Source organism: Trichosurus vulpecula, chromosome 9 (genome assembly GCF_011100635.1).
Source record: "Trichosurus vulpecula isolate mTriVul1 chromosome 9, mTriVul1.pri, whole genome shotgun sequence".
Classification (NCBI taxonomy): Eukaryota; Metazoa; Chordata; class Mammalia; order Diprotodontia; family Phalangeridae; genus Trichosurus; species Trichosurus vulpecula.
This window is the reverse complement of record NC_050581.1, coordinates 151769046-151792770: the sequence shown is the minus strand read 5'-3', so window position 1 is coordinate 151792770 and position 23725 is coordinate 151769046. Positions and strand designations below refer to the sequence as shown.

General features: G+C 42.8%; 1 protein-coding gene across 2 annotated transcripts in view; it reads right to left on the bottom strand.

Annotated features, from left to right (window-relative positions):
- Nucleotides 1–2507: 2507 nt before the first annotated feature.
- TAMM41 (TAM41 mitochondrial translocator assembly and maintenance homolog) overlaps nucleotides 2508–23725 on the bottom strand; it is a 37030-nt gene continuing 15812 nt past the window's right edge. For both annotated transcript variants that reach the window (XM_036739441.1, XM_036739442.1), the window contains exons 5-8: nucleotides 17582–17727; nucleotides 13109–13274; nucleotides 11945–12007; nucleotides 2508–2646 (exon numbers count right to left, since the gene is read on the bottom strand). In XM_036739441.1, coding sequence (XP_036595336.1) covers nucleotides 2570–2646; nucleotides 11945–12007; nucleotides 13109–13274; nucleotides 17582–17727 — 452 coding nt within the window. In that variant the 3' untranslated portion in view covers nucleotides 2508–2569. The remainder of the gene's footprint in view (nucleotides 2647–11944; nucleotides 12008–13108; nucleotides 13275–17581; nucleotides 17728–23725) is intronic.

Here is a 23725-nt window from a genome sequence, read left to right as displayed (position 1 = left end):
ATAGTTACAAAGGCTGCTCTGTAATCTACAAAGGATTCTATATAATTTCATCCAAAATCCATGGTAAAGCAGGTTAGGCAATTCTGATTGGCCCTGTTTTGGCAGATGGGAAAACTCAGGTTCAGAGAAAGGAGTGAGTTACCCAAGGTCTCAGAGAGTAAGTGGCAGCCTTGGAGCTTGAATCCAGATGTTCAACTAGGGATGTTTCAACTACACGTGCATGACTAGGGGGCCAGAATTTCCATGATTCCACCAGGAGGCCATGGCTCATCACTTTTGATCAAAATCTAGAGTAAAAGCTTCAGCTGCAAATGAGGTATGGAGTGTTCAAACAATCCTATGGGGCTCCCCTGTTCCCTAACAGGAAGGATGAAAAGCAGTGCTAAAGATACAGATCTCAGGGCTAAGCTGGAAGCTTTCTATATAAACCAATAATAAAACTCCACAATGATAAGAGGCCTTCCGAGTTTACGCTTTTCCTACAATCCCTTAGGGTGGAAGGGTCAAAGAAATCACGGGACTTTTAACCAGTCACAGCTGGTAGACAGGAGAGTCAGTATTCAAACACCAAGTCCAATGCTTTCTCTTTTTAAAAAGATACATTTTGTTTTAATTCATCGCTTCCCAACACTGCACCCCTCCCCAAACTTTGCTTTGTGCTGCACTGTGTTGGAATAAAGAGCAGACTTTCTGCTGTTCTACGTTGTAATTCTGAGGCTGTTTAAATTGGTTCCCTGGGGTGGTTATTTTTAATCACTGATCTGGTCAGTTTCCTGCGCCAGTAGTAATTATGGGCAACACCTAAAATGTCTTGGGAATTGTTGAGCACCAAAACCAAGCATCTGTACACAGCTGGTACTTAATAAATGCTTGCTGTGTCATGTAATGAAAAAAGCAAGGACCTGAGAGTCAGGATCCCTGGGCTCATGTTCAAAATCTCTTAATAACTACGGGCATATGGCCTTGGACAATTAACTTCTGGGCCTGATTCTCCTTGCCTGGGAAATTAAGGCAGTGGCAGACTAAATGGTCTTTTAAGACTTAAAATGCCATGTTCTAATTACTGAGCTTCCACTGGAATGCTTTTCTAAAGCCTCACCACCGGATGCTAACCTTTGGCTCTTGAAGGCTGTGCTTTGGGGGTCCGACTTCTGGGAGGTCCTGCAAACTTCGTGGCTTTGAGGAGAGGTCAAATGATGACTCCATGCTTGTCTCCTAAGGACCGCCTCACAGAGAAGCCTATCACAAAGGTGACCACCAGATGACAAATATTTTTAGCCATTGCAACACATGAAATCGTGCTGACGTGTAGAGGGGGATTGGAATCTGGATCTGTCGAAGTACCTGCTCCAATGAAATCATGGTTCTTTCAAGTAAAGAAAAAATTAGGTACCTACTCTACGCACTGTGCTGGGGAATAATGAGTGGAAAATACCGAGTAAGATGAGGCTGCATTGGTCAAATGGGACCAGATGAAGGAGGACTTTGGTAAAGTCCAAGCTTGTCAGGGTGACTTCAAAGAGGGGCTCTCATCTAGCTTTGGAAGGTACAGAGTCACAGGATGAAGTCACTGATTTGTGGTTAGGCCTTCATTCCTGAAGACTATTGACATCAGGGAAATGATGATGTGACTTGCAATTGAATTTGATTTGAGGGAGGGCTATGCAAAAATCACCAAGCTCACTTCCTTTTCCAGAGCCATCTGGGTCCGGTGGCTGTATATCGAACAGGATGATGACCGGAGATGACCCAGTGAAGCCACTGACTTAAGATTTGTCTGGATGAACTGGAGAAGAGGGGCAGCAGGCAGATGAGGTCGAAGGACTGGTGGCCAGGTTATAAGAACCTTGACCCTGGTATTGACAGTAGGGTGGAGAATATAGGACAAAGCTGGACAATTCAGAGGAAGAAAAGGACAGACCTGGAAAAAAGACTGGCTGTAGGGACATAGTTCCTCCAGGTTTCTATCCCAATACCAGGCTTCTCACAATCTGTATACAAGACAGGAAGATTTATGGCTCACCAGAAGGATAAAACAAAATGGCACTTGACTATTACAGTTCTGGGCCCCAAAGACTACAGCACATGAGGCTATGACTACCATGCATTTTAAAGGGCATCAAAGAAAAATAAAAGCCTTGACCCAGTAAAATTTTAATTAAACACTTTAGTACCCTGACTGGAAAAAACAAGTGTGTGGAGGCAGGATAGTAAGAAGAGGAGCTTATGAGAAGACAAGTAGAGAGTGAAAGCTTCCTAAGGCTATCCTCCAAGGGCTGAATATTCCACACACATGTGAAGAACCTCACACACTTCTGACACTAATGTGCCTAGAAAACACGTCAGTCTAAGTTCTAATGAACACTGAATCCACACAGCTGAACATCTATTTAAACAGAAAAATTCTCTTGTCATAAAACTATACCAAACTACTTTTATGTAATTCTTTCTCACTTGTCCTGAGGTTTCCAAAGAAGTTAAATAGTAGGTAAAAATAAGTAATGCTGTTCTGACAAAAAGATCAGACACTTTATTCATCTATACACAGCATTTACAAAAACAAGCAACATTAGGATGTCTTCTTTGTCCATCCGGTCCACATTTTTAGCATTTTCATTGAACTATAAATCAATGATTTCTTCACACCTGAAAGGGAAAGGGAAAAAATAGGATTATTTAGTGGAAATTCGGTGATAATTCTTATCATGGAATACTTCAGAAACAAACACTGAACAGATAAACAGTCATGGCCCTTGACAACTGAAATACCAGAAGGCTTCTCAAGACCAGCATAAACACTCAATCTTGCACTGAGTGAGGACATGGGGATGCAGACCAAGCAAGCAACAAACGTTCACCAAAATCAGCCCCTTGTCTGGAAACACAGGACCTGGGTTCAAATCTAGCCTCTCACATTAACTACCTGTGTGATTCTGGGCAAATCTTTTCACCTTGTAGGCCTCTAGTTTCCCAGTGGTAAATCAAAGGGGCTGGACTAGACTGCCTTTGAAGTGCTAGCTCTAAATCTACGGTATTTCTGACAATTAAAATGAATTAATTTGTGGTCTCTTTTCTTGAAAGTGTCAACTTTCTAACTGCAGCCCCAAGGTGGCCTTGTGGAAAATGGAAGCCCCAGGAGGGCAGGCTGTCTTTGCAGCACCTACCAACCACAATGTCTGGCACAGAGTGGGTGCTTCATAACTGCTTGTTAATTGACCGGAAGTGATCATTGTAAGAATAAGCTGGTAAGAAAAGGCAGGTCCCCAGGACAACTGCCCATCTGGTCTCTAAGGACCCTCTGGCACTCTGACTTGCTCACTGACCAGCAAGACCTATTCTAGAAACAAAGAGCCAGAAGAGTGTCCTTCCCCACCTCGGCCACATTTTAATTTTCTCCCTGGAGCACACACTCTCAGCAAACCTCACCTACTTGAACACTGAGACTAGGACTTGTCACAGGAGAGGATTTTACACGCCCATCTGAACCAATCAAGCTGTTCCAAACCCAGTTCAGGTTCTTGGTTCTTTCACATGCTCAATACGGCAGCCCCAGGAAACTGAGATGACAGCTACAAGATGCAATGGCTATTCTAAGTCCAACTCAGTTCTAGGAACCCTAGCCACTGCCTACTTGGAATTCAAGCACATTAAACAAGGTGAAAATAGAACTCTGTGTGGGCTTTTGTGCTCTGAGGCAGACTAAAATGAGAACAATTTTTACAATAACAACAATATTGTAAAGACAAGCACTTCTGAAAGACTTTGGAATTCTAATCAGCACAACGACCACTGATGAAGCACGTTGCCCACCTCCTGACAGAAGGCAGAATGAAGCCTATTTGGGCGGGGGGAGATACGACCAATGTGGGAATTTATTTATATACACGTGTATCATTCAACAAGGCTTTTTCACAAATTTTATTTTTTCTCAGTTACATTTAAAAACAATTTTTAACATGTTTTTAAAAAAATTTTGAGTTCCCTCCCTTCCTCCCCTCCCCCCTCCTTAAGAAGGCAATTTAATATAGATTACACATAGGCAGTCATGCAAAACCTATTTCCATATTAGCAGTATTGCAAAAGAAAACACAGACCAAAACAAAAAACCCCCCCAAATCAAGAGAAATAAAGAAAGTTAAAAAAGTTTGCTTCGATCTGCATTCAGACTCCATCAGTTCTCTGGAGGTGAATGTATTTTTCACCATGAGTCCTTCAGAGTTGTCTTGGATCACTGTACTGCTGAGAAGAGCTAAGTCATTCACAGCTGATCATTGCACAATACTGCTGTTACTATGTAATGTTCTCCTGCTTCTGCTCATTTCACTTTGCATCAGTTCATATGCTGTATTTATTTGTTACAAGGGTTTTTTTTTCTTTTTCAATGATATGAAGGGGAAAGGAGAGAAAAACAGATTTTTGTTAATTAAAAAGGTTAAATTAAAAACCCCTCATATGGGGGCTTTTCTGACTAGCTAGTTCTTTGCTTCTGGTGGGAAGACACACCCAGATTCCCTTCCCCACCTGCTCCCCCTCCCCAAAGAGGCATCTTCCTTTAATGAAAATCTTACAGACGGCCCTTCAGTCTGAATCCCAGTCAGTGAAACAATCAACCAATAAGAATTTATGAAACACTTAGTAGGCAGACTGGGTGCTAAGCATACAAATATAAAACCAAGCTGGTTCCTGCCCTTAAGGAGTTTACATTTCAAAGGAATAATTCTCTACAGCACATAAGACAGCAAGAGGCACCGGAAAGAACAATGGCTGGGCAGGTAAGAGATCTAGGGTCTCACCCCAACTCTGACTCTGAACAGGTCACAGACTAAATACTGCTATCTAAAACTTGGCAGTTCTCACGTGGATGAAGGCCGCCTATGTCACTGCAGCGCACACACATTCTGTTCTCTTGGCCGACGTCGCACTGATTTAGCAATCCTTTACGACTAACCTGGACTCCTGGAGTCTTACCTGGCCTAGAATGCTGATCTACTACTACTACTACTACTATTACTACGACTTCTTTGTCAGTCCGGAGTTGGGAGATCTGGATTTGAATCCTAGGTTAGAACCGGAGTTCTCTGTATCTGCACACCTGGCCACCATGTCCCCTTCAGATTGCCGATTCCCTCTCTTACTTGGCTGTCACTTCCTCCAGGGAACGTTCCAATTGCTCCTAACCAGGGCTGATTTTTCCCTTCTCATATCTGTTTGCCTTCCAAGGATTTTATAACGTTACACCTTGTACCATTATTGTGTCCATGTTTCCATGTTTCTTCCCCATACCAGACCACAAGCTCTTGGAGGTAAGAGACCATGACATTTTCCCATTTTTTTCTCTCTAGTGCCTGTCAAAAAGTAGCAGCCATGGAGGGTCAACCACCAGTGCAACACTGTTAAAACTCCAAGTCTGCTAACTAAACACACAGAGTTCATTTCTCGTGGGTTCATCAACGAGGAACACCTGGTAGTTCACAAAGATCAAGACAAAATCCCTCAGGTTAATGATGAAGTCAGAAATGAAAGAAACAGAATGAAAGGAGAATACATTTTCTCATAACTTTAAACACCAGATGTTTCTTCTAATTGAGTTGTTAACCAAACTATCTACCAAGAAAATCTTTTCTGACAAACAAGTAAAAACAAAAAAACTTATCTAAATGGAAATCACACAAAACCTCCAAAGGACCGGGCCCAAAAGACAAGCAAATCACTGCACAGCCTTCACTAGTAACATCGGCTTGTCTTGGGCTATGTTTTCGTATGTATTGCTCAAAGTAAACATGAGAAATGGGCTCAGTCCTATGTAACCAGCGGTGTTTCTGCCAGTCCACTTGCCTGTTTGCCTCTAGCATAAGTTGTGGTTAATGAGGGAGCCACTCTGCTGCCTTCAAAGCACGGCCGGTAAACAGCAACTCGGGCATGCCAGAAACCTGTTCAGTACAAGTCTTAACACGCTTTAAACTGGGGAGTTTTTTCTGAGCTAAAAAAGTATCTAGGGACCTGCCCCCCAAGCTGCCCAGAGGAACACACGAGCCACCTTCTTAAGCTCATGTTTCCACTGAGAACCAGGCTGGGAGAGGACAGAGGGTCTGCCTTTCCTGTCTGCAGGTGGCAAAGCACAGTTGCCTGCAGGTGGACGTGGCTGCCACCTGGTGGCAAGACAGAGAAAGGGTCCTTACACTGAGAGGGAGGAAACAAGCCTGCCCACCTACTTCATGTATTTGAAAGACGCTGGAGGTATCAAAATCCTTTAATGAGCACCGTATTGGTCATCACCAAATATTGCAATACTTGCCATAAGGCATTTTAGAAAGCTCTACAGTATGTGTTGCAAACTAAAAAGAAAAAAAAAAAGAAAGCTCTACAGTAGAGGTTCTGAACCTGGGATCCATGACTTTTTTTTTAATTGATAACTGTATTCTTTGGTTTTTTCTTTAATTCTATGTATCACCTAAAAGTTTGATTCTGAAGAGGGCTCCCTAGGCTTTCCCAGAGGGGTCCACGTCACATAACAAGTCACTAATTCCTGCTCTCTAGGCATAACTAAATCCTGCTCTCTTTGACTACAGAAACTATTTTAAAACATTTCTTTTTAAAACAATCAATTTAATTGTGCAACCACATTGGCAATGTAAAGAAACCCTCAGCACGTGACATTGCCATTAGTAGAGCTGAAATGCTGACTCCTGACCCCAAACTGAGAGAGGCAGCTCTCTCAGTGGCTAAATAGCAGGCACTGGCGGTGAAGTGAATGGAGACAAGGCACCCTGGCTTCTGAACATAATCAGTCCTGTACGACTGGGGGGGTGCTGCCATGACAAACTCAGCTTCCCTGACAGAGGAAACAAACAGTGGGAAGGCAGGAAGGGGTTCTAGTCCCAGTTCTGCTACAAGTGGCAGTGGACAAGCCATTTAACTTCCCTGGCTGGACCAAATGATCTCTGAAGGTCTCGTCTAGCTCAGTATGGCTCAACTTGCCTTCCTGCAATTCACTTTTCTTCAGCAACAGAAGGGGTAAAATAGGAATAACAACTATGCTACCTACCATTTCCCTCTCTGGCTAATGAAAAATACGGGAACAGATCATTTACAAGTCATTTCTTTTGTCTTTGTCGTGCATTTTTGAACTTACATTTGAACGTGGATGTGTCCCAAGAATCTTGGGAAATCACACTTCAGCATGGTGATGACTGGAGTCAGAACAAACTAGAACACCATCCAGCATGTCTAGGGCTATGAAAGGCCTGGACCGGATGACCTTGGAGGTCCCTTCTTGCTCTAAAAGTCCATGTGCTTATGGTTTCTCCCCACTTCCACCACTCTTCCTCATCTCTTTTGTGGATGAATTGCATCACTTCTCAGGTGGATGGAAACACAAATTGGATTTTGATTTTCTCTCCCTAAGCTAGTTATTTCACTTGCTTCCATCTTCCCTCAGAAGACAGCTGGGGAATGAAGGGGAGCCTGAATGTGGGGAGGAAAGAAAACTTTTTCCTTATTAGTGGAGTGATCTTGGGCAAAGCCCTTATTGATAAAGATCCATAATAAGGGAGATAAATTAAGGCTCCTTCTAGCTCTAGAACCCACGATGCCAAAGACGGCAGGTCCAGGACATACAAACGAGAGGGAAGGGGCGAAAATGTCCACAAAAGAAAAGGAAACAAAGTAATAGATGTTACATGGCTTCCTGACCCATTTACTGAGGGAAAAGACCTGCTGCAAGACAATAGCTGGATGGGTAATGCCGGAGGGTTTGTACTCTGGGGGTGGAAAGCTGAAAGAAGAAGTTCCCAGACAAAGAAGTCGTCAGGTGAGTCAGAAGGAGGAAGAGAGGAGAAATGGAGGGAGCAGGGCATAGACAAACCACCAGTTCAGTTACCGGTACAGCCAAGCCTTTTGAGCTCTAGGAAAGTGCTTGCCAATGCCATTTGGATGTGTAAAGAGCGGAATTTTGAAGGGTCAAGAGGAATGGGTAAACTTCACATAACATATCGAGTCAGTGCTTGTCCAATATCCATCAGTAAATCTGAGTTGGCAGAAAGACACTATTCACCCAAAATAACTACAGGATAAGATCAAGAAAATAAATGTGTGGAAACAATGTTTAGATACTTTCCTTATTTCCTGTAACTCCATTACAAGTTAGTTCAGTGAAAATGTCCCGCCACTTAATACTGCAGTCTTTACATGTGTTAACAACATAACTCTCTCCACAGAGAGGGTGAGGTCATTGGCTCCGTGACTCAAGAGCCCACCTGGGCCCTCTCAGTCCTTGTCTGCCATCAGGACATCAGGAGACTGGGTTTCTGGCAGGTGCATGTTGGCTGCTGCCCTCTGCTGACAAAGAGAGCCCTGTGATGACGACACAGTGGAGTCCAAGGCTCATTTCAGGTTGGCAGCACCGAGAGCAGTACTCAGCTCTAACTAGGTATAAGATAATGTGGATGAGATGGCCACAACTGCAGTGATTAGAGTTCTAGATGGTTCAGGATAGTCTAATTTCATGAAAAGAATGCTTAATGAGACTTAGCAAAAGATTGAGCCTTTGTCAAACCATGTGACCTAAATTGTTTCAGAAAACATAGTCAACCTGTTATAAAACATCTCTTTACAACTAGCTTCTCGTCTTTAGCCAGATGAGGAAGCAAGTTGTAGATAATGTAAAGAACAAGGGACTAGAACTGAGGAATCTTGGATTGAGTGCTGGCTGGGTCACAAGCAGTGTGACTGTGTGAGCCCCTTATTCACAGAATCTTTGCTTCCCTCTTCCTTAGCCATAAAAGGACGATGTTGGAGAAGAAGCCTCAGATCGGAGAAGAGCCTTCACGGTCTTCAGGGAAGGGCCTCTTGACCTTGGCAGATGGCAGCACAAGTCTGGTCTAGCTGCCGCCTGCTTCCATTTCTATTCAACAAGTCCAAAGTAATAAGTCCTTACTGCGTAGCTTATGCAAGGGAAGAGAAAGCCAGTGTGGAGTCATACTCCTCACAGAGCTGATAATCTAGTGCATGTTACTGTGAGACGAAGGTAAAAACACAGTGCTTTGGGGTGCAGGCTTCAGGGAAGCAGGGAGGTTCACAGGAGGCTTCAGGGAGGAGGTGATGCTGGGGTTGGATTTTAAGGGATGGTCAGGAGGGAACTGAATGGCTGAAGCAGCAGAGGGACGACATTATGTACATAAGAGATGAGAGGAAGCACAGGGGATGTTGGGTAAGAGACAAGAGTCCACTTTGGTAACATTTTTTGTTATCACAGACTCCTCTGACAGGTGAAGTCTACATACTCCTCAGAATGTTTTTAAATGCATAAAAGATAGGATTATGAAGGAAACAATTTATATTGAATACAGTTATCAAAATAGAAAAAACAAACAAAGAAAACAAGTTGATGGAGCCCAGGCTGATAACTCCTAGGCTAGGGTATGATAAGCACCTGTGGCAGAGAATAGGAGGAAACAAGGCAGAAAAAGTCTGTGGTGCCAGATTCTGGAAGGCCTTCAAGGACTGGCAAAGGAGCTAAGGGGAACTACAGAAGATCTGAATGTAACCGGATCTATGCGTAAGGAAGTGACAGCACAAGAGATGGAGTGGATCAGGGCAGTAAAACCTACAAAACTCACAACTCAACTGCACTTCTGGGGATAAAGGGGGAGTCTTAGCATCTGTGAAACGAGATTCAAAAAGGAGGAGTTTTAGAATGAACACTTCAGAATAATGGTTTCCAAACTTTTTTGGTCACTCAACCCATAAGTAAAAAATTTTTGACCATGCATCTCTCCATAGATAAATTTACTTATTTTCTAAATTATATAATGCAATACTGCATTAATAATTTTAATTATGTACATTATAATTTATGTACATTATACAATTTAGACAAAACAAATTAAATTAGAAATAAAAATAGCAATTAAAAAGGAGAAAATGAAGATGAAACAGTATTTTATCCTAATGTCAACAGGGAGACATTAAAGATGAACTGACATGGCTACATCTAAGCTTTAGGAATATCAACTTGGCAGCTGTGTAGAGCAGAGATATCAAACTCATAGGCTCTAATATGGTCCACAACACTCCCAAGGGTGGCTCAAATTAGACTGATATATCAGTAGGAAATACCGAACAAAATAAATAAAACATGAGTAACAACATTCTAACACTAAGTTGCTATGTGGCCTGCAGGGATCCTTGCTGCTGCTGCTGTTTGCCCTTCTTTCTCAAAGAGGATCACATCAGGAAGGTGATGCCATGACTTGCAAGTGCAATGGATTTAAGTGAGGCAGGACTGTGCAAAGTCACCAGCCTCACTTTCTCCTTCAGAGCCATCTAGGTCCAGTGGCCAGATATAGATCAGGATGACCAGAGATGGTCCTGGATGCAGTGAGGGATGCTGGCCTTTTCAAGCTAAGGTCTTTAACAGATTTCAGTTTGACTGAGGCAATGCCTATGAATAGTGATTAAGGCTACGTAAGAGAAACAGGATCCTTGTATGGTGGGTTTGACACACTGTGCGGAGGATGGGCTGAGCAGAAGCAATCAGAGACCTGAAACAGCCGGGGTGAGAGGTAAAAAAGGCTGGAATGAGGGTAGTGGCCTCATGAGTAGAGAGAAGGCACTAGAAGCTGTAGAGAAACAAGATTTGGCAACTGAATAAACATGCGGGCCACATGAGAGTGAAGAGTCAAGGAGGACCATGAGGCTGGGAACCTGAGGAACTGGAATGACGAGGGTCTGCTCAACAAAAATGGGAAAGTATGAAAAGAGAGTAGGGTTTAGGGGGAAAGATAATGTGATGAGGTCAGCGATGCCCATCAAAAACTATCCATGTGACTGAATCTGTCCCACTGACAATGGGGCAAGGAGGGAGCTTGCTCACTGGCCACTGTCCGGCACCCAAAGGGCAGCTGCTGTAGCCGTGATATAGCCCATGAGTCTGGGGTGGGGGGCGGGATTAGGGTTGAGCACCCTAGGCAGTGGCTGTGGGCATCTAGGGCTCAACTTCCCAGAGGGGCCAATGCCTGGGGGAGACAGGGGAGGCCACTGGGGGAATGTGAAGCAGTACCAGGTGAAGGAAAGGGCTATCTGTGCCAGATGCAAGTGTGTGACTGGCTACCAGGGGGAGGGACTCATCCCCCTAAAGCACACATCTCATCATGTCACCTCCCCCTTCAGTAAACTCTAGTGGCTTCCTATTTATATTAAATAGAAAACCTTCTGTTTGCCTTTAAACCCTTTCCTGCCTGGTTCCCTCCTACCTCTCCAGTGCTTACATCCTCCTCCTCCTCTTCACGTACTCCGCCAGCCAGTGACACTGGCCTCTCGGACACTGCTTGCCTAAGACTTCAACCCCTCATTCTGGACTGGCTGGGAGACACTGGTTGTCTGCCATGACTGGCATTCTCTCCATGTCTCAGCTTTCTTTAAGTCTTAGCTAAAATCTCCCCTTCTACGAGAAGTCTTTAACGCTAGCTTCCTCCCCCTGCCGATTATCTCCTATATTTCCTGCGAGCTCCTTGAGAGCAGCGACAGGATTACATCTGTATCCTCCTTACTTAGGACAGTGCCTGGCACATGGCAGGCACTTAACAAATGCTTATTAACTTCCCATCCTCTATCTGGTTGATCATATACTTCCAGGGGCCCTGGCACATCCCTGGCTTTGGATACCAATACTCTGGAAAGCCATGCAGAACTTGCAATGTGTAGGCCCCTCAAATGTTTGATTCCTTTGACTAGCAGATCAGAGTCATGGGATCATGCTGTAATTGCTCAAAGAGGACCTCTGTCTTTGGGTCCTCCCCAATGTGCCAACTGCTGCGAGGCATGACTGAGGAGGCAATCAACAAGAGGCTGAGAAATGAATGATGATCAGAACCTGACCAGTGGCAAAGCTGTCCCTGAAGCCAAGGGCTGCATCAGACATGGGATTTCTGTAGTTTTCTCTTACCAGCTGTCAGGATCCCTTTGGTGCTCTGCATTACACTAGAAGGTCTCACAATTCCTGAAAGTCCTGTACCCAGGAAGAATATTATACACAGATGTTAGTCATTTGGAAAACTTTAAAGAGTGAACTGAAGACAGTGTGAAGACTAAAATTAGCAAAAGTGATTTCTGTTTTAATGTCATATAGATTTTACATCTGTTAAAGGTTCTTCCTTCAACTACCTTTATCAAATACCTGGTTAAATGCTGCTGGATGCCAAATAACAAGTCCTGCTCCAAACTTAACAAAAACTCTGTAAACCTAAACAGCTCAGTCCCGTGTGACTCATACCAGAGATAATGGCAATAGCATTTACATTGCATCTCAATAACTGTGAATGAAAATAAATACAACACATCCATTCAAAGTGAGCACCATCAGTTTCCTGTTTCTTTCCTGGCTTACCTTATGAAATAAAATTAACACCCTGAGAAGGAAACATGTTTCTAATGCTTTATTTTATACTGAGTATTAGTCTTTATAAGGCATTAGTCATAGTTTATGAAATATTTTCAAGGCTGTAGAAAGGCCTGGGTTCAAACCCTGTCTCTGATACTTACTAGCTATGTGACCCTGGATAATTACTTAAACCTCTCCCAGTTTTAATTTCCTTATCTGTAAAATGGGAACAACAGCCCCCACCTCGCAGGGTTGTGGTAAGACTCAAATGAGATGATACCTGCAAAAAGCTCTTTGAGCTTTGAAGTACTTCCCAAATCTTAGATATTGTTATTGAGACATTAGATATTATCAGTTTGCTGAAGAAAGTTGTGTATCTATCATCATAAAAATGTATCCATTTGCTAGCCCAGACTACTGCTCCTAGAACACATTAGCATGGTTCTTTTTAAGTCAATCACAAGAAGACATAAGAAGATCTCTTGCAATTCTTTCCAGAAGTGGGGGGACCATGAGTGTGGAATAGAACATACCCTTCCAAAAAGGGGGTGGGAGAAAGAAATGCACATTTGGAAGGATCACAACCTCCAATTATTGGTGCTTTCTTTCCTTCTTAGAGATAATATCGAAAGGATGCTTCCCTTCTAGATGATCAAGTGAAAATATGATTCCTAAGCTGTCTCCTTCTCCAGGGCCCACACTTCCTTGATGACAAATTAAAAAACCTACCTTGCCGTACCACATCCCCGCAGTCAGGATCATGAGCCACTTGTAATAAAGTTTCTTCCACATCTCTGTTTCTCCCTGGAGTGTCCATGAGATAACTTATTTCTTGTTGCAGGGTTTTGGGCAAAGTCATTAGCTGGGTGAATTGGGCTTCTGGGCTTTTATCTATCTGAGTTAACAATAACAACAGGAAGAATAATGAAAAAGTCGATCATGGCAGTGTCTGAAGCCCAACACCCAACGTCATAGAAGCTACAAACATCCACCCGCCCCTCAGAGGAAGACTAAGCAGACTCTCTGTCTCTTTTCCGAGGCTGAGTGCAGAAACATAGAGAATTGTGGGATCCTTCGATAAAGTCGTTTTTCCATGTCGTTTCACATCAACAGAACAAAAAAAACCTTTTCTTTTCAAAGGCCAATTTTTGTTCTGTTCTTCAGGCTTAGGGTTAAGACAACTGACGGCATGGTTTTTACTAAGTATCTGACACTTGCAACTGATTATTATTTTCTCAAACACCGTATTTCAGGTGGGGTGGAAGCAAGATGGTGAATTAGAGGGAGCCACCAGCTAAATTCTCCCAACATTCCCCTCCAAACAACTTTAAAATAACATCAAATTTTGGAGTGGCAGAGCCAACAAAAAGTTGGAGTGAGATATTTTTCCAGCCTAAGAAAACTTAAGAGGTAAGCAGAAGAAGTCTGTAACACTGGAGCGCAGGTCTGTCTGGAGCCCATACACTTGGTGGCGGCGGCGGCAGCAGCAGCAGCTTTGGGAGCTCTCAGCCCAGAGACATGAGGGGGTCTGACAAAAGCTCATAGAGAGATTACAGGGAACCCTTGGCTAGCACTGGATTCAACTCTACTGCTCTTACCCAGTTCTGAGAGGTTATAGTCCCAGGACAGAGAGGAGCACTGGTGGTTGGTCACAAGGGAGCAGTGGCCCTGGCCACAGTTCCAAAGCAAAGAAGAGAGCTAGTGTGTGCAGCTACAGGGGACCACAGCAAAGACCAGAGCACAGTGACTATACCACTTAGCTATCATAAAACTGACTAGACTGTAAGGCTCCTGTAGGGACCACAAATTCCTGGAGCATATGGACAGTGACTAACTTATTACCAGAACACCACAGCACCAAGGAATAACTTCATCATATAAATCGTAGGTGTTTAGTACTTGCTGAATGAGTTAATAAAACTGGATTTCTGAAGAGAAACATGACTTCAAAGATAAGAGTTCAATAGTTATATTCTAATTTTTAAAAATTATTTATTCTTCCTCAATTTAAACCAGAGTAACATCTCATCAGAGAAATGTTTGACCAGAAAGATGAGCTAGTCATATAGTAAAATGAGGGCCTATTGCTGGACCGCCCATGTACACCAATGATATCTTACAGTATTAAGAAAAACTGAGCAAAGCCTCCATCAAACATGCTGGGTGGATGCCCATGGCAATCTTAGGGAAGGACATGGATAGGATGGGCAGGACTAAAGTTGCAATCTCCACTGATGACATGAGAGATTTATCTGACCGCTAATTAATAACTGTGTCTTCTGCACACACGGAACAGAACAAAATCAAAATTTAGTAAAGAAATGGTTAACATGTAAAAGGACAGACAAACCATAGTCAAAGTTTACAGTTTTATGCCCTTGTTGAAAATCAACACAGCTATCTTAATGTGTAATAGTGAAAAACTAGGAACGATCCATGTATCTAATGATTGTGGAATGGTTAAATAAATCAGAGCATGTTAACAGAGTAGAGTTCTACTGTGTTACATAAAGGTGCGAATAAGAAGCTTACAAAGAGCTATGGAAAAACCTACACAAAAGGAGTACAGAAATTTTGGCAGATCATCACTACACACACACTAACTACAACCAAGTAACTTAAAAACACCATGAAAGCAATGGACCTTGATGAGTATGTAGATGGATTCTTTAAGGGGAAATAGAACACACATATTATTATTACTTTGTTCAAATTTGTAATACATTATGGTTTTAAAATTAAAATGGAAATAATTTGAATTTTAGGGTCTTATTTGGAGATTTATTCCATATTTGGTTTAATGATTCTTCAATACAGAGAATGCTGAGTCTATCATTTAAGAATATCAATCCTGATTAAAATTGTCTTAAATGAGACATCTTTACAATGTATTCTATTAAATCCTGCTTAAATAAGTTTAAATATGAACCATTCAAAGGATAAAAATCTAGGCACTTGCTTTATTTTGCTCTCTGTGTACTTCCTCGGTAGAGAATAATTTAACAAACAATTTTGAGGTGAGCGAGCTGGCCAAAGGTTGGTACCTGCTTGGTAAAATAAGTTATTTCTCCCTCTGGGCTGTAGTTCTGCCAACAGCAAAGGGAGGAGCTTGCACTCTAAGATCTTTAGGGTCTCTTCTGCTTCTAATGCTCCAAGTCTACAAGTGCATATAAACATACACTCCCATCACTGGCCTATCCTCGCAGAACCAACGTCATGATAACTTAATGCTTCAATCCTTGAGGGGCCTGGGATTTCATGGGGGTCAGCTCTCCCTCCATACCTTAGGAGGTGGTCTTCAAAGGAAGTTGTGTCCAAAAAAGTCATCACCCTACAGCCCTCCAGGTGATGAGCCTCTGAGCTAAGCTAGGCTGGTCCTAGGACAAGAGACATATAGTCTGTCATCAGGCCAATTTCTGAGGTCTTGCCAGGGCACTACGTTTGATAGGCAGAGACTCCAAGAACCCAGAGTCACCTACACATCACAATGAGACAGGACTTTTTTTCTTCCCAGGAGGATGGTTACATCATAACTTTATTCTTACATAATCATGGGCCTACTGCAGATTAGGGTTGTCAGAGTGCTTATGCTTAGTTGGTTAGCCTTCTCCTTGGTCACATGAGGAGGCTAAGGTCCCGAGGGATTAAGTCATTTGTCTAAAGTCACATGACAAGTTAGGAGATGAGCTGGAACTAGTGTCCAGACTGCTCAACCTCCAATCCACACGTGCTTTTATCTCTGCTGGGCTCAGTCCTCAGTGACATTAACTTGAAAACAGTTTTACTCAATGGAAATGAGTAGGGAGATTCAGGATCCAGGAGAGCCCTTTACTTGAGCCTAATGTATTGATTCTCTTCAGGAATCCTCCTCTTTGGTACATCTGTGATCTCTCCCTCTAACAGTCCATATGGCAAACTAGTCACATCTTTGCATCTTGAAACATAAAGAATTGATAGAATGTAATTAATGCCAGTCTTTTCTTCTGAAGAAGACAACACATTATAGTTTATTGAGCAACAATGTTTAGGGATCTTAACATTTCGCCTTAAAGAATTTAGAGTTTTATTTGGAAATGCTTTTGTAACTTAGAAGCATGGAAGTATTTTTTAAAAATGTGGTGGTATAACACACTTGACATCCTGATCATCATCAGCAAACCCAAATTAGAGATAATGGCTAGCCTTTATATAGCACTTTAAAGTTTGGAAAGCAATTCACAAATATCTCATTTTATCCTTACAACACCACTGCAAGGTAGGCACTATTATCTGGGATTCTACATTCGAAAACTATTTGTAGTCATTTGGTTACTTGACTACTCAAATTCCCCAAGTTTTACCCAATTATCCAAGTGTAAGTGGATACTGCTCAATTTGCATGCACTATGCTGAGAAGGACCGACCACCAAATAATCGTGAGCCATGTTTTCATGGGCATATTGAAAGACTGATTCTCAACTAACCGAAACCAGGTGATCAATCAGCCATGTAATCAATTCCAAGGGTTCCCTGCACTGCCTGAATGGGAACACCGACGGCAGCAGAAGTGGACAGCAAAGCAGGCAGAGTTGTTGTAGATGCTCATCTGCCCTTACAGCTTCTGCCTTTAAAGAATCTGAGTACTGTCTGAGGGGTGGTTCTTTATAGCATCCCTGAGATATGGACATAAATCCTCGAACACCTCAAACGAGGTAGTTCAGTAGCTAACAAGAAGTCCATTCTCTTTCTAAAAAAACACATGTAATGATTAAATGACGATCCATAACAGTGCTAGGAGTGCCCACACCAATGAGATCAGAGATCCATTTGAAGTTTGCTGTCACATGATGAAAAATGCCACTCAGTACTTCCTGAGAGAGCTGATGAACTCTGAGTGTAGACTGAGGCAGGCTTTTTTCACTTACTTTATGGTTCCTGCCCTTTTTTTTTTTCAAAATGGCTACTACAGAAATGTTTTGTATGATGTCATATGTATTATGGGTGTCATATTGCTTGCCTTCTCAAGCTCTGCCAAGTCCTACCAAGCTGGAAAGAATCATCACCAGGCTGAGCAAAGGTGATACATTTTTGGGCCCCAGTAAATCCTGAAGGCCATCTAATATGTCAAAAAGGGGCTGTGATCTGCACAAGTGGAAGGAATACCCAGAATGATAAAATGTCAGTCCTGAAGGACTGAAACACAAAAAAATATAGACACATTACCTCTAGTCTGCCTTGGTTTTGCTTGTACACCACTTGGGGGCTCTTGAATAGTATCTGACTATATAGCTCACGAAAATGAGGTATATTGGGCTTCACAATGTTCACCACCTTCGCTTTCTCCTCTCCCACCAGCATCCGAAAGTCACCTAGTCATAACAAAAGGAGAAAACATTTGATGAGAACCCACAAAGATAAGGCTACAACACATAAATGGGTGTTCAAAACCTTGGGGTTCTTCTTCGGGTCTGTCTGGAGGCTTCCCTACTAAAACAGTTCCTTACTTCTCTCACTGAAAGAATGGTCAACATACAAAGAGGATAAAGACTAGAAGGGGCTAGCTGTGCAGCCCTGGGCAAGTCACTTAACCCTATTGCCTTGAGGGAAAACAAAGACTAGAAGGGAAAGGGAAGATGGAAGCAGTGAATGACTGGGCCCTGACTGAAACTCTGAAGTCAATGGCCCACCGAACAATACTGAATTCTCAGGACCCTTCTTGTTCTTTCCTTCAGTCAGCGAAACAAAACCACAAGGTTTCCATAAAGAAAAGAGCTCAGAATTCACAGGACACAATTTTTTAAAGCAACATTTAAAACTAAAATAATTAATGTCCCAGGAAGAGCAAATGAAGGCAGAGGTAGGAAGACAGTCTATATTTTTTTTTGGTTAATTTTTTTATTTCTAATTTATTTAATACATTTAGTTTTCAGCATTGATTTTCACAAGAGTTTGAATTACGAATTTTCTCCCCATTTCTACCCTCCCACCCACTCCAAGATGGTGTATATTCTGGTTGCCCCGTTCCCCAGTCAGCCCTCCCTTCTGTCACCCCACTCCCCCCCCATCCCACTTTCCCTTCTTCTCTTGTAGGGCAAGATAAATTTCTATGCCCCATTGCCTGTGTATCTTATTTCCTAGTTCATGCGAAAACTTTTCTTTTTGTTTGTTTTTGAACATGTTTTTAAAACTTTCACTTCCAAATTCTCTCCCCTCTTCCCTCCCCAAGAAGGCAAGCAATTCAACATAGGCCACATGCGTATTATTATGTAAAACCCTTCCACAATACTCATGTTGTGAAGGACTAACTATGTTTTGCTCCTTCCTAACCTATCCCCCTTTGTTGAATTTTCTCCCTTGACTCCGTCCCTTTTTGAAAGTGTTTGTTTTTGATTGCCTCCTCCCCATCTGCCCTCCTTTCTATCATCCCCCCTTTTTTATCTTCTTCCTCCTCCTTTCCTGTGGGGTAAGATACCCAATTGAGTGTGTATGGTATTCCCTCCTCAGGTCAAATCTGATGAGAGCAAGATTTATTCATTCCTCCTCACCTGCCCCCTCTTCCCTTCCTCCAGAACCACTTTTTCTTGCCACTTTTATGCGAGATAATTTACCCCATTCTATCTCTCCCTTTCTCCCTCTCTCAATATATTCCTCTCTTATCCCTTACTTTGATTTTTTTTTAGATATCATCCCTTCATATTCAACTCACCCTGTGCCCTCTGTCTATATATATGTATATATATGTGTATATATTTACACACACACACCTACATATACATACACACATATGTGTATATATACATATACACATACACACACAAATATATATACATATGCATATTCCTTTCAGCTACTCTGATACTGAGGTCTCATGAATCATACACATCATCTTTCCATATAGGTATGGAAACAAAACAGTTCAACTTATTTTTTATTCAGCTCTGGTCTTTTCACTGAGAAAGCTTGAAAGTTCTCTATTTTATTGAAAGTCCATATTTTGCCTTGGAGCATGATACTCAGTTTTGCTGGGTAGGTGATTCTTGGTTTTAATCCTAGCTCCGTTGACCTCCGGAATATCATATTCCAAGCCCTTTGATCCCTTAATGTGGAAGCTGCTAGAGCCTGTGTTATCCTGATTGTTTTTCCACAATACTCAAATTGTTTCTTTCTGGCTGCTTGCAGTATTTTCTCCTGGACCTGGGAGCTCTGGAATTTGGCGACAATATTCCTAGTTTTCTTTTTGGATCTTTTTGAGGAGGCGATCTGTGGATTCTTTCAATTTCTATTTTACCCTCTGGCTCTAGAATATCAGGGCAGTTCTCCTTGATAATTTCTTGAAAGATGATATCTAGGCTCTTTTTTTGATCATGGCTTTCAGGCAGTCCAATAATTTTTAAATTATCTCTCCTGGATCTATTTTCCAGGTCAGTGGTTTTTCCAATGAAATATTGCACACTGTCTTCCACTTTTTCATTCCTTTGGTTCTGTTTTATAATATCTTGATTTCTCATAAAGTCACTAGCTTCCACTTACTCCAATCTCATTTTTAAGGTAGTATTTTCTTCAGTGGTCTTTTGGACCTCCTTTTCCATCTGGCTAATTCTGTCTTTCAAGGCATTCTTCTCATTGGCTTTTTGGAGCTCTTTTGTCATTTGAGTTAGTCTATTTTTTTAGGTGTTGTTTTCTTCAATATTTTTTTTTCAGTATTTTTTTGGGTCTCCTTTAGCAAGTCATTGACTTGCTTTTCATGGTTTTCTGGCATCATTCTCATTTCTCATCCCAATTTTTCCTCTACTTCTCTAACTTGCTTTTCCAAATCCTTTTTGAGCTCTTCCATGGCCTGAGACCAGGTCATGGTTTTTTTTGGAGGCTTCTGATGTAGGCTCTTTGACTTTGTTGACTTCTTCTGGCTGTATGTTTTGGTCTTCTTTGTCCCCAAAGAAAGATTTCAAAGTCTGAGACTGAATCTGGGTGCGTTTTTGCTGCCTGGCCATGTTCCCAGCCAACTTACTTGACCCTTGAGTTTTTCAGCGGGGTATGACTGTTCGTAGAGTAGAGTACTTCGTTCCTAGCTTGAGGGGATGCGCTGTTGATTTCAGAGTTATTTCTACACAGCCAGCTCTGCCACACCAGCACTCCTCCTTCCCCAAGAACCGCCAACCCCCGGACCTGACGCAAATCTTAAGCAGGCTCTGCATTCCTGCTCTGATCTGCCACTTAATTCCTCCCATCAGGTGGGCCTGGGGCCAGAAGCAACTGCAGCTGTAGTTCTGTAGCTGCACCACCCCCGCTGTCCCTAGGGCGGCTGAACCATGAACTCTTCACTCTGTCCCCTGCAGCTTTTCCCACTAACCTTCTCTGTTGTCTTTGGTGTTTGTGGGTTGAGAAGTCTGGTAACTGCCACAGCTCACTGCTTCAGGGCGCTAGGGCCTGTTCTGCCTGGCTCCTGGTCTGGTTGGTCCTGCTGCCGCCCACGCTGGGCTCTGCTCCGCTCCCAGCTCTGTGCACAATAGACTTCATCTAGCGACCATCCAGGCTGTCCTGGGCTGGATCCCTGCTTCCCTCTGTTATTTTGTGGGTTTTGCAGTTCTAGAATTTGTTCAGAGCCATTTTTTATAGGTTTTTGGAGGGACCTGGCAGGGAGCTCACACAAGTCCCTGCTTTCCAGCTGCCATCTTGGCTCCACCCCAAGACAGTCTATATTTGAAAGAGTTGGAATAGCGTTCTCTAAATTCCTGCAGGGCAAAGAAGCTTAGAGATGAGTGGCTCAGCTACCAACAAATGTCATTAAGAAAGCATGGCTTTATTGTTGGTCTTCTCAGAACCAAATAGATGAAGGAGCCTATAGGCAGTGTTGACCATCAGTGAACATAAGAAGCAGTTTTTCATTTCCAGGGACCCACAGGCAACCTAAGGTAGTATCATAGAAATACTGAAAATTGGTGCTTATGCTTCAATTGGACTGTTAACTCTGTATTATTCACACAAAACCCCCAAGTACAAGACAGTGGGCAATGTAAAAGCCTAATCATATTTGATTTGGGAATGCACCCAGACACTCAGCAGCATTCATACTAACATTCAGAGATGGTCAGCTCACCTTGCGACTTGCCCTATCAGGGGCTGTCTGGCCCTGGGTGGGGACAGGAAAGTCAATGTCTTTCATTATCATGACAGATAATTAATGAGGCGCTAGTTTTTCTGAGTTTATTCTTTTTTGTTCCACTAATTATACTGCATCTATCACTCAAAACTGAAATACTTCAGGAAAACATAAGCTAGCTTGGCCAACTAATTCTCATCTGGACAAAGTCAATCTAAGCCAGGGTTTCTAGCAAAGCTTGAAGTACCACCTCATCTTACCTCAAAACATCTCCACTGTTCTAGAGAGGGCACCAAGCGTGGGAGGGGTGCTGGGAAGCAGTGGCGGATGCAAACAGCAACGTCATCTTGAGTCAGTTTTTCTTTCTCTTTCTCGTGGGTACATGGGAATGCAAAAAACTGAAAGCTCTTTTTGTGGGGAAGGGCTTTCTCTTGTGTTGGCTCTAGAGGGAATGAATTCTCTGCTGATTTACTGAGTCTGCTGTGGCAAAATACTCTTCTACCATATCCTTGAGCATTCCTAAAAATGACAAATTAACAAGTAACTTCTGAAAAAAAAAAAGGCTCCATTTGGGAGCTTGGCAAAGGCTCAGCTTTGCCAAAGATGACAAATTTACTAAGAAACGCCCTTTAAAACTTCTGAGATGCTCAATGCAAAATAAATCCGTTAACTGCAGCATCTCAAGTGTCCAATGGGATGAGCACAGTTGTGGATGAGTGCTGGGTTTAAGTCAGGAGCCCAGAGCTCAAAGCCCAACCCACTTGAACTCTCTGGGCCTCGCTCCTCACCTGTAAAATGAGGCTGGATTCCATGAGTTCTAAAGTACCTTAGAGTTCTAGGTCGATAGGTCTAGGAAACAAACTGTCATCATGGTAAAGAAGAAAGTGTTTCTCTAACTTCTAAGATCACTCAAATTCAGCAATGTGGACATGTGCGCACACTGGGGAGCACCCTCTCATGGGCACGGATTTCTCCCCAGCCTCTGATCACAGAGCTGGGGGCTTGTTTTGTCTCATTTCCAGATAAGGCTTAGAATCTGTCACCTGAGTAAATCTGTTCTCTACTCTGACCTTAGAGCCATCCTGGCGGGGACCACAGCGGCAATGATGACAGTCCTGGTCAAATTTATCTAGCCACCCTGATTTCTGGCCATCTAGTTTGCCCCAGGTTTCTGTCTTTAACGCTCTATCAATGTCGCTGTGTCCTAAGGCAGCTTTTTTTTTTTTTTTAGCCTAGAAAGGCATAAAAGCAGAAGTTTCCTAAGACATCAATGCTTCTGGATTCTTGCAGATGCCAGAAGCAACAGAAAACATGTAGTACATCTGCCTGCCCCACATGAATTCAGACTGGGCTTACTGAAACAGAAGAAGGAAAGCCCGAGAGGGGAACACCTTTGTATGCTGTTGGGCCCGTCCCAGAAGGCCACCCCGAGGGCATCTGTCCTCAAGGAGCCCATAATCTGGCTGGAGAGATCACACAGGTCGGTGGCATTTACAGCTGAAAGGGCCCCTGGACATCTCATATCATTGCAGCCATCTCTTTTTAGTGATGAGAAACGTGTGCTAGCCCATGAAACTGTGAGCAACAGCTCTAATTATCGATAAGTCAGGATAATCAGGAGCTGTGTAGAATACATTGTAAAGATGTCTCATTTAAGACAATCTGCCACCCAGCAATTAAAGCTCTCCACAAACCAGAGGCCACCTGCGTTTCCAGTCTTATTTTGTATTACCCCTCTTTGCATACCCTCTTTTCCAGTTAAACAGGCCCACTAGCTGTTTCCTGTATATAAAATTCCACCTCCTGCCTTGCTCCGTGTGCAGTGGTCCCCCTACACTGATAATTCACTACCTTTTCAACTCTATCTCACAGAATCCTGACCCTCTTTCAAAGTCAAGCTCAGGTACCATTTCCTACATGAGGCCATTCCTGATCTCCCTTCTGAAGTTACCTTGCATGTATTTATTTCAGGCCAGGTCTCCTGACTGCAAAGCTAAAGATCTCCCAACTACACCACACTGTAACCAGAGCGGGGATGGGAGAAGAACATATGTTCATGTGTGTAGCTCCTACTATGTGCCTGACACTGTGCTAAGCACTTGAGAGCATTTGGTTCTCACAACAACCCTAGGAGGTAGGTGCTATTACTATCATCCTCATTTTACAGTAAAGGAAACTGAGGCAAAGTTAAATGACTTGTCTAAGGTCACACAGATTAGTGTCTGAGGCTGGATTTGAACTCCGATCTTTGTGACTCCAGGCCTGCT